General features: G+C 42.1%; 2 protein-coding genes across 2 annotated transcripts; both read right to left on the minus strand.

Annotated features, from left to right (window-relative positions):
* Positions 1 to 510: 510 nt before the first annotated feature.
* On the minus strand, positions 511 to 8,015 carry kcnk17 (potassium channel, subfamily K, member 17). The gene is made up of 5 exons (XM_037796348.1): positions 7,312 to 8,015; positions 4,869 to 4,983; positions 3,120 to 3,286; positions 2,837 to 3,005; positions 511 to 1,813 (listed from the first exon to the last, which is right to left on the minus strand). Exons 1-5 carry the CDS (start codon positions 7,525 to 7,527, stop codon positions 1,563 to 1,565), a joined length of 918 nt encoding a protein of 305 aa, XP_037652276.1. The 5' UTR covers positions 7,528 to 8,015; the 3' UTR covers positions 511 to 1,562.
* A 2,004-nt stretch (positions 8,016 to 10,019) lies between these two features.
* LOC119504298 (potassium channel subfamily K member 16-like) lies at positions 10,020 to 14,445 on the minus strand. The gene is made up of 5 exons (XM_037796349.1): positions 13,699 to 14,445; positions 12,329 to 12,443; positions 12,082 to 12,248; positions 11,538 to 11,706; positions 10,020 to 11,363 (listed from the first exon to the last, which is right to left on the minus strand). Exons 1-5 carry the CDS (start codon positions 13,909 to 13,911, stop codon positions 11,155 to 11,157), a joined length of 873 nt encoding a protein of 290 aa, XP_037652277.1. The 5' UTR covers positions 13,912 to 14,445; the 3' UTR covers positions 10,020 to 11,154.
* Positions 14,446 to 14,724: the final 279 nt, after the last annotated feature.

Below are 14,724 nucleotides of genomic sequence, written 5' to 3' on the forward strand. Positions count from 1 at the left end.
AATGAGTGAGAGGCACAAGCCTTCTCACACATGCTGAGCCCTCATTGAACCGTGGCCAAACAGGTATGTGGCGTTTTGTTGTATAACGGTCACAGTCCTGTCACTCTCACTCCATTCCCCCCCTTCATACTTCCAACTATCCATACAGAGAAAAAAAAAAAGCAGAAATCTTTTCCCTCTTTAATGTCTGGAATTTTGCACTTTCCCTAAAAAAATCCCTCCCTTTCTTCAACTTTCATTCTCCTTGTCTCACCCTCCATCTCCCCAGCACTCTCATTTTCCACTCTCTGTCCCCGCCGCTCGCCTTCTGTCTTTGTCATTCACTCCTCCTCAGTGTTGCCTGACTTGCTCTGTGATATATGAGCCTCAAGAGGCCGTTTGTGCCTCTATGTCCTGCATTGTTTCTATTCTAGTGTGGGCCATTGTCAAGAGAAAGTATGCAGCAAAACACCAACAAACAAAAAACAAATACATAATGAAATCTGTACACATTTATTTAATTATGCAATAAGGACAAGAAATTACATTTTATTGGAAATGTCTTTGTGGATAGTGTAGTTTGGGTTTATAATATATTCTTTTGAATAGGAATATGTAGGAATATATTGACTGTGAGGATGTGATCTGTTTATATGATGACAACATTATTCAGTATACAGTGAATATTTGCTGCTTTGCATCTGGTTTGAATGTTAAGTCCAGTGTCAGTATAGTAACACCACCTAGTGGATACAAAAGCTAATTCCAGCATAGATGAGCTTTCCTAAAGGCTCTACATAGGACATGAATAAGCAAGTAACACATTTCAAATAAAAACAAGAATATTATAGGATTTCTCTAATATTAATATATCAGTATAATAGTATTTGGTATATTTAGATATTAGTTGTTAGCATTTTAATATTGTACATACAAATTGATTTTGTGCTGCCCATCACAACAACAACAAAAAGTGAAAACCTGTGTACACAAATCAATACATTACATTTTGTGACTATTTCACAAACTGAGCTGGTTGCTCAGACAGTCAACAGCAGAATGCCACTAAGTTGGCAAATGACTTGGTTTGTGGTCAGTGGGGTGAGCAACACACCGAGAGGCCAAAGAGCAACAGACAGACTGACTGCAGTGTTCTACTGACCACTAACTCATACACAGATACACGGGGCAAAGTAAGTGTTGACCCAGTATCCTTCCCTAGACTTTAATCTCTTTTTTTTAACCAAGTAGATTAACAACAGTCCCATGTTTACGGTGACATGCTAACAGACTGAACAGCACGTCGATGTCGCATGCCGTCAAAAACAAACAAACCTGACTCAACAAAAATGAGTCAATATTTTAAGGGTGGTTGAGGAGAAAGGATCAAAACTGACAAACTGCTCGTCACATATTAAATCATCACAGACTCTCAACATTTACAGTCTCATAACACACACACACACACATCCTGCCATGGCTTAGCCACATTCCATGATGTATTGTTCCCCATGTCCTGATCTACAGACAAATAATTCTATCACTAGGTCAGCTCACTGAGATCTTCACCTTGTTTTGCAGTTTTAATGAGTCATTGGAGGCTTCTTGATGTCATCTTCCTCCTCCACCTGTGTGTCTGGGTTGTCGATCTCTGCGCTGCCGGACGCTTCCTCCTGCTTCTTTCCACTCCACCGCTGTTTGAAATGGCTGTTGAGCCGCTCCAGGATGTCGATGGAGTGGTTGATGACGAGGGCCAGCCAGGCCAGGCCGAAGAAGATCCAACAGGCCATGAGGATGCTGTACCACTCTGGGTATTCTTTGTCTGGATTACTGTCTGTAAAAGAAAGACTCGATTAATACAAAGCGAAGTATAGTGTTAAAAAAAACTCAATGTGTTGAATCTGTTGACGATCGGCACTGCGCACTCTTAGAACTAAGGGTTTCACAAGGGCTCTTCCTGAACGTCTACCCGGAACCATTTGCTTCTGAAGAACCCTTTTTTTGAAGAAAGGCTCCTTCAAAAAAGGGTTGTAAAGGGGTGTGGGTTCCATTCAGAACGCTTTTCATCCAGAGAACCCTTTTTGTAAGAAAGAGTTCTCCAATGATTGTTGAAAGCATGGGTTCTAACAGCCCACACCCCCCGAAAACTGTGATTGTGAACCATGATTGTTGTGGGTGGCGCTGCACCACACCAACCTGGCTGGACGTGGTACCAATGGTCCCTGGCGACCCTGTTAAACTAAAACCAAAACTAAATTGTTGTAAAACCAGTTTAAAATTCTGAAGTTCAAGACTTCTCTGTGGACCCTCAGCTTAGACAATAGGGATTGATCTTAATTTTACTGTATAATATAACAGAAGAGTCTGGCACAATTGAAATCGACTGCACCACTGAAATAGTAAACGGCTGTAGTAGAACTAATTTAATAAAATCTCCTTGATCGGGAAGCATGAGTGTTGTAGGTTGCGCTGGACCACATTAGCCCGGCCCATTAAGGCTTAAAGTAAAACCAGGGTTAGGGTGTTAAAGGTTCTATGGGTAGTCCCCTGGGTTCTACTGTAGGCTATATGAAACCCCTGGGATATTTAAGAGTTCTTGGTAGAACCCCATGGGTGGGTTCTTGTTAGTACCCTTAGGTTGAAAGGATCTGGATATAACCCCCAGAGAAGGTTCTGGTTGCAACCATTACACCATAGAAGGGTTCTCTGTAGAACCTCTCATAGGGGGTTCTGGGTGGAACCTTTCACAGATGGTTTTAGGTATAATCTTTTATGTTAAGGGTTCCAGGTGGAAACTTTATAAAAGGTTCTATCAGGAACCAAAAAGGGTTCTACAGTGTGATTACTGTTGCCGTACCTGCCACAAAGTCTCCGAAGCCGATGGTGCTGAGGGTGATGAAGCAGTAGTAGATGGCCTGGGAGAAGGTCCAGCCCTCATGCAGCTGGAACAGAATCATGGGCACAACGAAGAAGAGCGCTGCTCCACACAGGTAAGACACCAGGTGGACAAAGAAGCGGGTACACTTCTGCCGAGAGAAGTGAGTCAAATTCCAAAAGAATCATTTTTCCACTTGAAAATGTGCGGAGACAAAATTTTCCAGAGTAATCTGAAACATTTAGGTGATTAAAGATCTGCTCACCCTTCGCCCGGTCTTCCCCTCGAGGAAGTCGGAGATGTTCCTGTCGATAGCGAGCATGTACTTGCCCACCCTGTTGAGCACCACCATGTTGAGCGGGATACCGATCAGGGCGAAGAACACGCAGAAGATCTGGCCAGCAGTGGAAAGGGGACTCATGTTCCCATAACCTGCAAAACTGTAAACTGTTAGTGTGTCGTCTCACTGTGGTGGAAGGACAAGAAGAACTGCAAGACCCTTTCATTGACAAACAAGCGTCATCTTGAAATAAATACACAATGAAAAAAAATAAAGAGGAGCACTTTTGCAAAGTGCCACATGCTCAGAAATCTCCAAAAACACATACAAAATAAAAAAAAACATGTATTTATTAATTAAATTAAAAAAAGGTCAAATAAAACAAACAAAACATATTGTGCCTGATATGGTGATTTCCCATATTATTCTAAATGAGAGGGTAATAGCTAGTTCACACTACATGACTTTAGCCCTGATTTTCACAGTTTTTGGTGCTTCCCGACAAAAGCTACAGATCAGAGGCAAATCGGCATTGGCTCGCATCGTGGCATCGATGCTCAAGCGTCGTGTGTGAACCGTTCAAAGATGTGAGTCGAGAGGCTCGACGATGCTCGCCAACGCTCGCTGATGCTTCGCAGACGTATTCCAGATATCTAACATGCTAAATATCTGGACCTGTTGGGTACCATGGATGTATGAAGAGAACTGGATACAGCGTTGTAGGCGAGCGTCCGTTCATTCCTATGAGAGTTGCTCAGTGGCGCGTGAAGCCAAAATGGCTGCCGAGTGATAGAGTACCCGGATCTACCGGCAATCTTCCGCATCCATTGGGGCCAAAGAGCAGGCGCAGTAGCGTTTCCTTGAACTCCGCCCGCCAGCCCCTCGCTCCAGCCTCTGTCTGGGTCTCATTCACATGAACGGAGAAAGGAGAATAACTCTGGATTCAGCTATTTTACAACTTTTAGGACCTAATGTTTTAAATAAGGGCTATTAGAGTGTTCGTACTGGGAAGTTGATTAACCTCAAAGAAATTTATTCGCTGATTTACCGACGTCTCTTTCCCAATGTAAGTCTTTTTGGGCCAAATGGCATCACGTAATGGATACAGAAGTTGTAGTACCACCGTTTGGCCACTACAAACATTTGCTTTAAAGCCCGGCGCTCTTCCTGGGGGCTTGGTGGAAATAGGCTATTTTGTAAACAACTGCCAACAACAACATCAGCATTGTGTCTCGAGTATGGTATCACGTTTTTTATCGTGTATTTTTGTGACAAAACGTAGTTTGGAGACCTCATGGGGGATTCCTCATGGTGAAATATCTTGTAGTGTGTGACCTCCTGTCGCCGGTCAGTCATGTAGTGTGAAAAACCACAACGACCTCAAGACTCCCGATTACAAGACAGCAGGTTTAATCTGATGACTTTGAAAGTCGTGTAGTGTGAAAAACCACAACGACCTCAAGACTCCCGATTACAAGACAGCAGGTTCAATCTGATGACTTTGAAAGTCGTGTAGTGTGAACTTGGCTTTATTCATACCAACAGGAATAAAAATTTTTGGGGGTCTAAAATGAGTAAAGAAAAACTGGACATACTATGGGTTGTTGACCAGGTTAAAAGCCTGATATTATCAAATCACAGATGTTTAGGTTGCACAAACCAAATTAGATTGTCTAGAATTGTTAGATTATTGTGTGATTAAAATCTCTGGGGTTTCATCCTGTGATGTCTAACCTATAGTTGTGACCACAGTGGCAGCAAACACAGCTGAGCTGGTGAATTTCCAGAAGCCGTCCGTGGTGTAGTTGCCTTTCAAACTCAGTCCTGCCTTGGATGCCTCTTGAACAACCTGAAACAGATCAAAATGACAAACTGGGTAAAAATGGTCAGAGTCAATTGAAACAATGGCGTAACTCATGGACTTGGGTCAGACCTTCTGACTCACAGTTATGTAACTCCTGTATACGTATTGATCCAATACCTTTTAGGTCAATAGAGTACAGTTGTCGGCATGACATGGTGAAGCCCCCTCTCAGCACTGTGTCAGCCAGAGCAAATATGTTGATACAGTCTGTTACATAAATGTCTCGAGTTCATCACCAGAGTGGGAAATTGCTCCAAAAGAAATACATAACAGTCTGAGACCTGTGACCTTGTTATCTAAGTCTTTAAAGGGGAACTACGCCCATTTTTAAAAATTCATACATGTTATTTCTATGGTCTAAGACGGTCGAAAAAATATTGGCAAACATGAACAACTCTCTCCCATGGACTGTATATAAGAAGTGGACGTGATCACTGTGACGTCATCCATTGGTTTGTGGACTGCCATTTTGATGCTTCGAGATTGGCATTTTGGCTGACGCCATCTTGGTTTTTGGCAACCGGAAGTGACACAAGAGGGTGGAGCTAAGTACAACTGAATAAGACATTTTTATGGGACCGAAATATTACAATTTACTTAATGAACACGACCTGATGAGCGACCTGTCAATCACAAGGTAGCCCCGCCCTAAAGCATCCCCTGCTTTATGGTTTATTTGACTCTAAATGGGGTCATAATTTACTAAATGAACATCATGCTGTATTGAAGAAACTAGTGATTGAGAACATAAACTTATGTTTACAATGTTTAGGGTCATTTTCTCATAGACTTCTATACTATCGGACTTCTTTTTGCATCCAGAGGAGTCACCCCCTGCTGGCTTTTAGAAAGAATGCAAGTTCAAGGCACTTCCGCATTGGCCTCACTTTTCCGACCCGGAAGTTGCCCACTGCTCTCTCCCGTCTCTCTCCGTGTTTTCCGCAGTTATGTTACGTTTAAGTACAAATTTGACTTATTATTTTGAAGGTCCAGTGTGTAGGGTCTGGCAGTATCTAGCAGTGAGGTGAGGTGATTGCAACCGACTGAAGCCTCTCCCGTGTGCCAAGCGTGTTGGAGAGCTACGGTGGCTGATGCGAAAACGCGAATGGCCCTATATAGAGCCCGTTGTAGGTCATTTGGAGCAGAGCCAGTGCGTAGAGTGTGTGTGTGTGTATGTGGGAAGTGAGTGGTGAAGCAAGAGAGAGAGAGTAGTATAGAATAGTAATAGTAGAATAGTTAACAGTGTTTGGTTTGTCCGTTCTGGGCTACTGTAGAAACATGGCGGTGCAACATGGCGGACTCCGTGAAGATGACCCGCTCCCTATGTCGATATAAACGGCTCATACTAATCTGACAAAAACACAATGATTCTTATTATCAGGTGATCAAACACTAAAGAAAACTTATGAATATTATAATCCATTTCTGCCAATAGATCCCCTTAAATGCTACACAGTGGTCCAGCCATGATGTCTTTCCTAAACCTAACTAAGTAGTTCTGTTGCCTGAACATAACTGCGACTGTTTCACGGTACGACGTGCTGTTAAATGACAATCGAAAAGCCGTTTCAAAATGTTAAGTTAACATCATAAATGAAAGTGGAAAGCCTGAATTGCCTTATCATGACATGCGGACATGTCGTGCTTTTTTTTTAGTACGCCTTCCCATGAGATTGGGTTGCAGTTGTAGCACGATGCAAATGCTCAAACTCTTGTCTCAGATTACCTGGCAAGAATTATCAACAATCTATTGTTGCTCTTACTATGCAAATAGTGTGTGCAACACAACGTGTTTTTCTCCAGAATGGATTTCATCAGATCAGATCATCTCATCGGTTTCCAATGAAAAGATTGCACAACTTTGTTGCTGTGTAAATCAAGTCAGGGCAGGGTTGGAGAAGCTGGTATTTGCATGGAAGAAGTTGCCTCTTTGCCACATAATGGACCTACAAGTGATTGCAAATGACCGTCCATTTCTTTCAGTGGCAGATTAGTTTGTTGTTCTTGTTCAAAGGATCAAATCTGTATTGCTGAATAGTCCGACTACTGTTGTTGATTACTTGAGTGATTTATTGGCAGTGAAGGTAAAATTGAAAACACATAACTGATATGAATCTCACGTCTTTTTAAATCAGTAAAAGTGGTTGTGTTGGCCGCTACACAGGAGTAAACAGTCAAATACTCAAACACTGCAAAATGTTTCAACTGTATGCTAGCTGTAAAAAGTAATGAAATACATTTAAAACATTCTCCATGTCTCCTCCTCACCCCATTCCTTAAACCTGAATCTCTTTTCATGCCCCCGAGCCTCACCTGAGCCACCGCCTCCAGGCCTTCTTGGTTCAGACAGGTGTACGTCGTGAGCAGCATCTCTTTGTTCGACAGCAAACGACCGATGTCCTTCTGTCCGAGATCTCCCTCCAGCTTCCAGAAAACCACCCCGCCGATCAGCACGTAGGTCACGTAGACCACCCCGAGCACGAGGATGGAGGACACCTGCGCCAAGTTGAACATCTCCTTTAGTCCCATCTCGGGGCTCCCTGGTACAGAACAAGCTCAGCGTCTTGACCTCTGCAGCCGGGGACAGCGAGGAGTGAGGGTTTACCTGCTCGGCTTCTCATCTTTCCATGCAGTTCAGGCAAATGAACCTCCACCCGCACTACTGTTTCAATCACTCCAATGACCTGCCATGCAAATTTAGAGGAGCGAAATGAGAAGAGGGAGAGTCAAAAGTACAGGTTGGGCTGTAGGTGAGGACAGCGGGTAAGGTCAAATGTTGGAGTTTCTGACCACTGTGTGAGCCACAGTCTATGAGGTCATGGAGTTATGGCAGGAGTCAATTCAAGACCGGTCACAGTAGTTGGCGTGTGGTTTCTAGAGGCACTGTACAATCTCTAGGACAGAGAAAAATAACACATTATACATGTATTAAGGCTGTCAAAGTTAACGTGATAATAACATGTTAATGCAAATTTGTTTTAACGCCACTAAATTCTTTAATGCATTAACACAACTTGCATTTTTAGGTTGTAGCGGGGCTCAGTTTTAAAGCTAGAGTGAAGATACTGGAATCATGTGAAACTAAAAAAACGACAGAATCCATTGGTACCAACCATGTCATACTAGCTCGTAGAGAAGGAGGTTAAATAACGCTCCTAACTTACGGTAAATTTTGGATGAGGAAAAACTGGCATGGCCATTTACAAAGGGGTTCCTTGACCTCTGACCTCAAGATATGTGAATGTAAATGGGTTCTATGGGTACCCACGAGTCTCCCCTTTACAGACTTGCCCACTTTATGATAATCACATGCAGTTTGGGGCAAGTCATAGTCAAGTCAGCACACTGACACACTGACAGCTGTTGTTGCCTGTTGGGCTGCAGTTTTCCATGTTATGATTTGAGCATATTTTCCTTTGCTAAATGCAGTAGCTGTGAGGGTTTATGGACAATATCTGTTATTGTTTTGTGTTAATTGATTTACAATAATAAATATATACATACATTTGCGTAAAGCAAGCATATTTTTCCACTCCCATGTTGATAAGAGTATTAAATTCTTGACAAATCTCTCTTTAAGGTACATTTTGAAGAGATAAAAAAATTTGATTAATTTCCGATTAATCATGATTATACATTTTAATCGATTGACAGCCCTAATAGGTATTTTAAGTTGCATTTCATTCTTCGGGACGACAGTTCTCACACCGACTGGTTTCAGACAGAAAGTGACAGTTCTCGCTCCGCTAACAGTTGCGGCCAGTTGGAGCCCTCCTCCTCCTCCTCCTGTATTCCAGCTGCCTCTCTGGGATTTGTCCTGTGTGCTCTCGGGTCACCTCACACCACCATCTTGATTAATGTGTTTGTTTAAGAGAGCCCTCTGTGCTCAATTCACCAGAGTTTACCGTCAGTACACAAACACAGATGTGGACTCACATGATCACACACACACAACATACATATACACATGGACACTTGCACAGAGTGACATTAGAACATTCTAATGAAGCATTTGGGTAATACAATAAAAAGTAAATAAACCAAAAGTACAAAAAGACACAGATTCATCGTTCAGCAGGTGTCCACAATTCAACCTGTTGTCTGAGGGTGGAAAAACATTACAGGATTCCTACCTGAGGAAAAACACTTTATTTCATATTGAGACTTTTACCCCGGGCCTGTATTTATCAAACTGCCAAAAGTAAAAAAAATAAAAAATGTCCTAATATGTACTCCCTTTTCATGTATTATAAATTATTTTGCTATATTATATTGTAAAATATTATATTGTATATTATAGCTTTCCATGTTAATTGCTAATATCAAAATGAAAAGCACATTTTTGCAGAAAAACATCTGCAATAAATCTAAGGATTTAAAAAAAAAAAAAAAAAATGGACAATCAAGCAGATGTAGGTTAAATTTTTGTTTCTAATTGGCTAGTCCTAATCAGAGCACACATGTGATCAATCACATGATCACTTGTGAGTAGAGTGACCAGATGAGAATGGGTCGTGTCTAGAAGGTACCCACAATTTGCAAAAACGTGCAAAAACTCTCTCGAGACTCGCTGCCCGACGACGACCTTAACCATTCGAGGTCAATGCCTAACCTCAACCATCCTGCTAGAGTCTTGCAACTTGTGGGTTACCTTCTGGACACGACCCTTGCGGTGAAATTCGGGACAGGGGAGTTGGAGGTAGGCGTGGTCAAGTGGCCGTGATTCATTACATTCAGTGTCAACGAACAGTAGTAATAGAGTGCTCCAGGGATGACGTATTTTTTGTAGGCCAACCAGGAAGTTAGCATCGCCCTGGGTTTCCTTAACAAAAAGCCAATTGGATTTTTCCATTGGGTTTTTGGATTATTGCAGAAAATTAACTCTGTGGCAAACAAATGTTTATGATACTTACACGTTTTGTTCAGCAAGATAATCACCGCTTTTATGATTTTTGAAGTGTGAATGCAATCGGCAGAAGTAAAAAGCTAACGTTAGACTGTACACGAACTACACCACGGTATACACAACGAGGCTGTAAAGGCGGACGAGTCGGCATGATGACGTTTAGTAGTTTCATTTAACCACTTGTTAGCGACCGCCTTTTTTAGATACAAAGGCTTCAAAATTCAGAAGCGGGTTACTTATTAACGTATTTTATGTCGTAGAACAAAACGTTAAAATCTCTTCAGCTTGTGTTAACCACAGACATTATTTCAGGCATCTAACTAAAAACCCATTCAATAAACCCATTGACTTCCAGATGAGGGAACCGGAAGTGCCAGAAATGCTAACTCATTTACGGGTTTTAGGACTCATTCCTGTAGCTCTGTAACACTTTGTTTGGATGTCGTAAGGCAGCGGTGATACATTGGTTATTTCCCCTCCCACTCCTCCCAGTACCTCCAGTAATGTTTTGGCTGGATGTTCACCAGGTCCTGGGACACCGATGGATGGATTAATTTCCTTCCATAAATGTTTTAATTCAACAACGGCATAGCTATGCGTCGTCGCTATGCATAGTTATTTATCAATTCGAAGCACTACTGCACATGGCTAAAAAACCTACAACAGCCAAAATTCACGTGAGCTACGAACATAACAACGCCCGTCTGTGGGCAACACCAAAATAATGTTTCACAACGATCAGTATTTAATGTTTCATTAGGCTATAACTAATCAAATCTCGGGTTTAGTCTAATTTTCCAATCCCAAATTACGAGCAGTTGTCCCGAATACTATATACTACAGTATACTATATACTATACTACATTGTCAGTAGGAGTTTCTAAATGTGTTCTCAAGTGTAATTCTTAGAAGTTTGATAAATACGGGCTCTGATCTACTGTACAGTACTGACTCCTTGGCTTGGTTGAGGTAGAATTGTCAAACAAAAACCTGTAATGTTTTTCCAGCTTATTTGCATAATATATTCAAACAATTCTCTCAAGGTGAAACGTAAAGCATTTAAAGAAGGAATAAATATGCTGGGGCATATATCTTACAAAAACAGATTTTGCTAATAGCTGCTACATCCGTTTTCTTACTGTACCATGTACCATCATATGTACAGGAAACTGCACTCGAATTCTACCAAGTGAATATTACATGCAGAAGACAATATAGAACATGTAAAACTTCCCATCTACAGTCCACTGTCAGATCTTTGACACGTCTTCTAGTTTACTGGATGATGCGTCCTCTTCCTCCTCCTGTTTCTTAAAGCCTGGATGAGTCAGGCCGATCGCATGCTCCATTACTCTGGCTCCCATGTTGAGGATGAGAGCAAGCCAAGCCAAGGCAAAGATGATCCATATGCCGGCGAGGCTGCGGTACAGAGAGATGTACTCCTTGCCCGGGTCGGTCCCTACAAGAATCAACATTTCAGTTCATCTCAGACGGAAACATCGGGTCAGAATGTAGATGTTCTCGCTTTATATACATTAAAATTACAACACGGTGATCGCCCCGAAGCATTAAAAGGCAGTTTTTATCAGTGGTCTTTCCACCACATTAGCGCTTGTTTGCTCTCTCTACTCACCCACCACATAATCTCCAAAACCAATGGTGCTGAGGGTAATGAAGGCGAAATAGAAGCCCTCGCCGAACGTCCAGCTTTCCACGTAACTGAACACCAGAGGAGGGATGACCAAAAACAGCAGGCTGCCCGTGATGAAGAACAAGCTCACTGCCAGAGGCTCGACTGTTTGCTATAGGAAAGAAACAGGTGAGATCCATACATAGGCATCAGTTGGGCATGACAAAGTGGTCTTTTCTTGGCATATCTTATCGGGTTGATCTCTACAGCGATGGCTAGCAAAAGCAAAGCAAAAATGACCATAAACTGTATCTCAGATGTTTTGGTTGCAAACAGACATGTAACTCAAGTCATTTGGTCTTAAGGCCCTGACACACCAAGCCAACGGTTGGCCACAGAGCATATTTTCTGCAATAATCCAAAACCCAATGGAATAATCCAATTGGCTTTTGCAAATGCAAATAAATATATGTGAATGAAAACATGGCTACAGACTAGTCCCCATCTCTGGTAGCAAATAGAGGATTAATGGCTAATGCGTCAGTACCTTGTGTGGAACAACCGAGACCATCCCCCTCTCCAGTCGACCCAGGTGGATGGTGAGGCACTTCCCCAGCTGTTTGAGGAAGGCCAGGTTCAGTGGGATTCCACACAGGGCGTAAAACACACAAAACACCTGACCAGATACAGTGCTGGGGGAGAGATTACCGTAGCCTGCGGACAAGACAGCGGTTTGTCATTATTTTGATTAAATCAGACAAGTTCAAATGCTGAATAGTGTAAAAGGTGCTCACCTATAGTTGTGACTACTGTGCCTGCAAAAAAGAAGGAGCTACTGAAATCCCAGTTGCTGGGGTTGGTTGAGTTGCCTGAGGGATTCACTCCCTTTTCCCAGGCATCCAAAATCACCTGAGAACACACACACAAACACGTGTATTAAAATGCTAGAATAAGGTCACACTCACCTCACTAATGCTTCCAACATCGACCCAATATCATGGGAATTTGTGTAACAGCTCAGTCGCACAACAGTTCGTGAAATAGTCATGAAATTTAATGTATTGATTTGTGTAATTTTTTTTCGTTATGGTCAGCACAAAATCAATTTGTATGTAATCCACGTAATTGTGAACCAGGAAGTCTAGAGAGCAGCAAACGCTGCGTATAGACGAGGTCGGGGTGGATGGGTGGGTCAAAAAACACATGAACTTGCCGAGGAGACTGGTGTTAGTGTCCCATGTGAAACCACAAGTCTAAGTTGATTTATTTGTCACGTAACTTCCGTACTTAAGTTACAGCACTTCCGAAGTTATTTAAACCCAAACCGCAATCTTTTTCTAAACCTTACTAAGGAGTTTTGTTGCCTAAGCCTAACTGAGTCGATCTACTCCTAAACCTAACTAAGTCGTTTTATTTTGAAAAGACTACAGCGGAAATTGACACATGGGTAACGTGTTGCTGGACATTCGTAGGAAAATGCACAAAAAATATGTTGTTGAATGTCGTGCTGAATGTCAAGAAAAAGAAGAGAAATTAGTGTCCATGTACACGAATCAAATAGATTCAATTTCGAGAGTATTTCACCAACTGCCTTGAATGTGTGTTATGTTTAAATAGCACAAAAATACAAGGACATTCTGCATGTCATGAGGACGCAGGTGACTGTAAACAGTCACAGGTACACACTATATGGTGTAAATGGAACGCCAAAAGCGAGACAGACATTTTTATTGCATGCTAAACACCGTCCGTATTATCGTGGCATCCATACGCGTTTTCGGGTGAACAGGCTGACCATGTACTCCATGAATCATGTTGGTTAATATTTGGGATCATGACCCACTTATTGATTTATTAAGTCAGGTTACTGTAACACCATTTATTGTATTTACTTAACCTAATCATAAAATTGATCATGAGCCCTTATTGTCATCATATTTACTCAGCGAAGTACAGACTTGTATACAATTAGGGGCCTTTTGTCAATCATCTCTACTTTGATCTGTATTTTAGCACGTTACCATTTTGAATAAACTGGCAAATTTGGTCTAATATGACAAAATCCAGATTAGTGTTACATTATAAATAAATGAATGTTCTACTGTTGTGCTTTAAGAGCACTTATGAGAGAAGAATTCCTTAAAGAACTGGGAAGAAAGTGAACCTGAACAAACTTCTCCAAGGCCGGTCCGTCCAGGCAGGTGTAATTAGCCAAGAAGTGCAACTTCTCCAGCTGGAAGTGGTTCCGGTTGTTGCTCTCAGCCTCCCGCTCCAGTACCTGGAAGATGGTGGCCCCGACCAGCAGGTATGTGAAGTGGGCCACGGTCAAAAGTGCCGTCCAGCTCACTTTGACCCGCATCAACTGGAAACTCGCCATCAACCTCCTCCAGCGCCGGAATGGACCCAAACACTGATGCTCAAACTCAGAGAAGAGGTTAATCACTTCAGAAAGGACTAACAATCAAAGTCTTGATGGAACACGCAAATCTCATGAATAGCTCCCCAAAGACAGCTTCCATTATTGCAGATTGTGAGATTCTTCTCCAAAAGAGCGTAAAGGAAATTGTCAAAAATGAGACAAAAATGTATTCAAAGTAAATGAGTTCTCTTACAGCCAGTTTTAAATCACAGCGACATCGAGAAACGGTTGATGTTTGGTATCTTGGGGCGACAGCTCTAAATGGATGACCCTCCGAACATCTCGACTCAGTGCTCTCACTCTGATTGGTCAGAGTTCCGTAGATGTCTGGGCTGTGATTTATGGGTTGCTCGGGTAACGATCAAACGCCTCTTCTCCATTAGTGCGACATCTGGACACACATATACACTTTCAACTGTTTCCACTAATAAGGAAGCGGTGGCAGCATCTCGTCAGCAGAACAAAAGTTAATGTTTGACCTGATTGCTGTCGGTCGTCCGAGCACCCACAGTTGTGGAGTGCTGATAACAGAGCCTTTCAATACTATTCTGCATTGTGGAGGCTCATTTTATCTGGTGAAGTGTATTTCAACCACAAACTATTGGATTCCTAAATTTACTTTGCAAAAAATTGCTGTTGAATTTGGATTTTGGAGAGGTGTAGAGAGCACCACTTGACCGTGGGCCGTAAACCAAAGAGCTGAAAGAAGTGTCATGAGAGAACCTAATGGGGTTTTATGGCTGCAGTGTTTAGAAAGCTGGCATGGGCGAG

The sequence above is a fragment of the Sebastes umbrosus genome, chromosome 16 (genome assembly GCF_015220745.1).
Source record: "Sebastes umbrosus isolate fSebUmb1 chromosome 16, fSebUmb1.pri, whole genome shotgun sequence".
NCBI lineage: Eukaryota > Metazoa > Chordata > Actinopteri > Perciformes > Sebastidae > Sebastes > Sebastes umbrosus.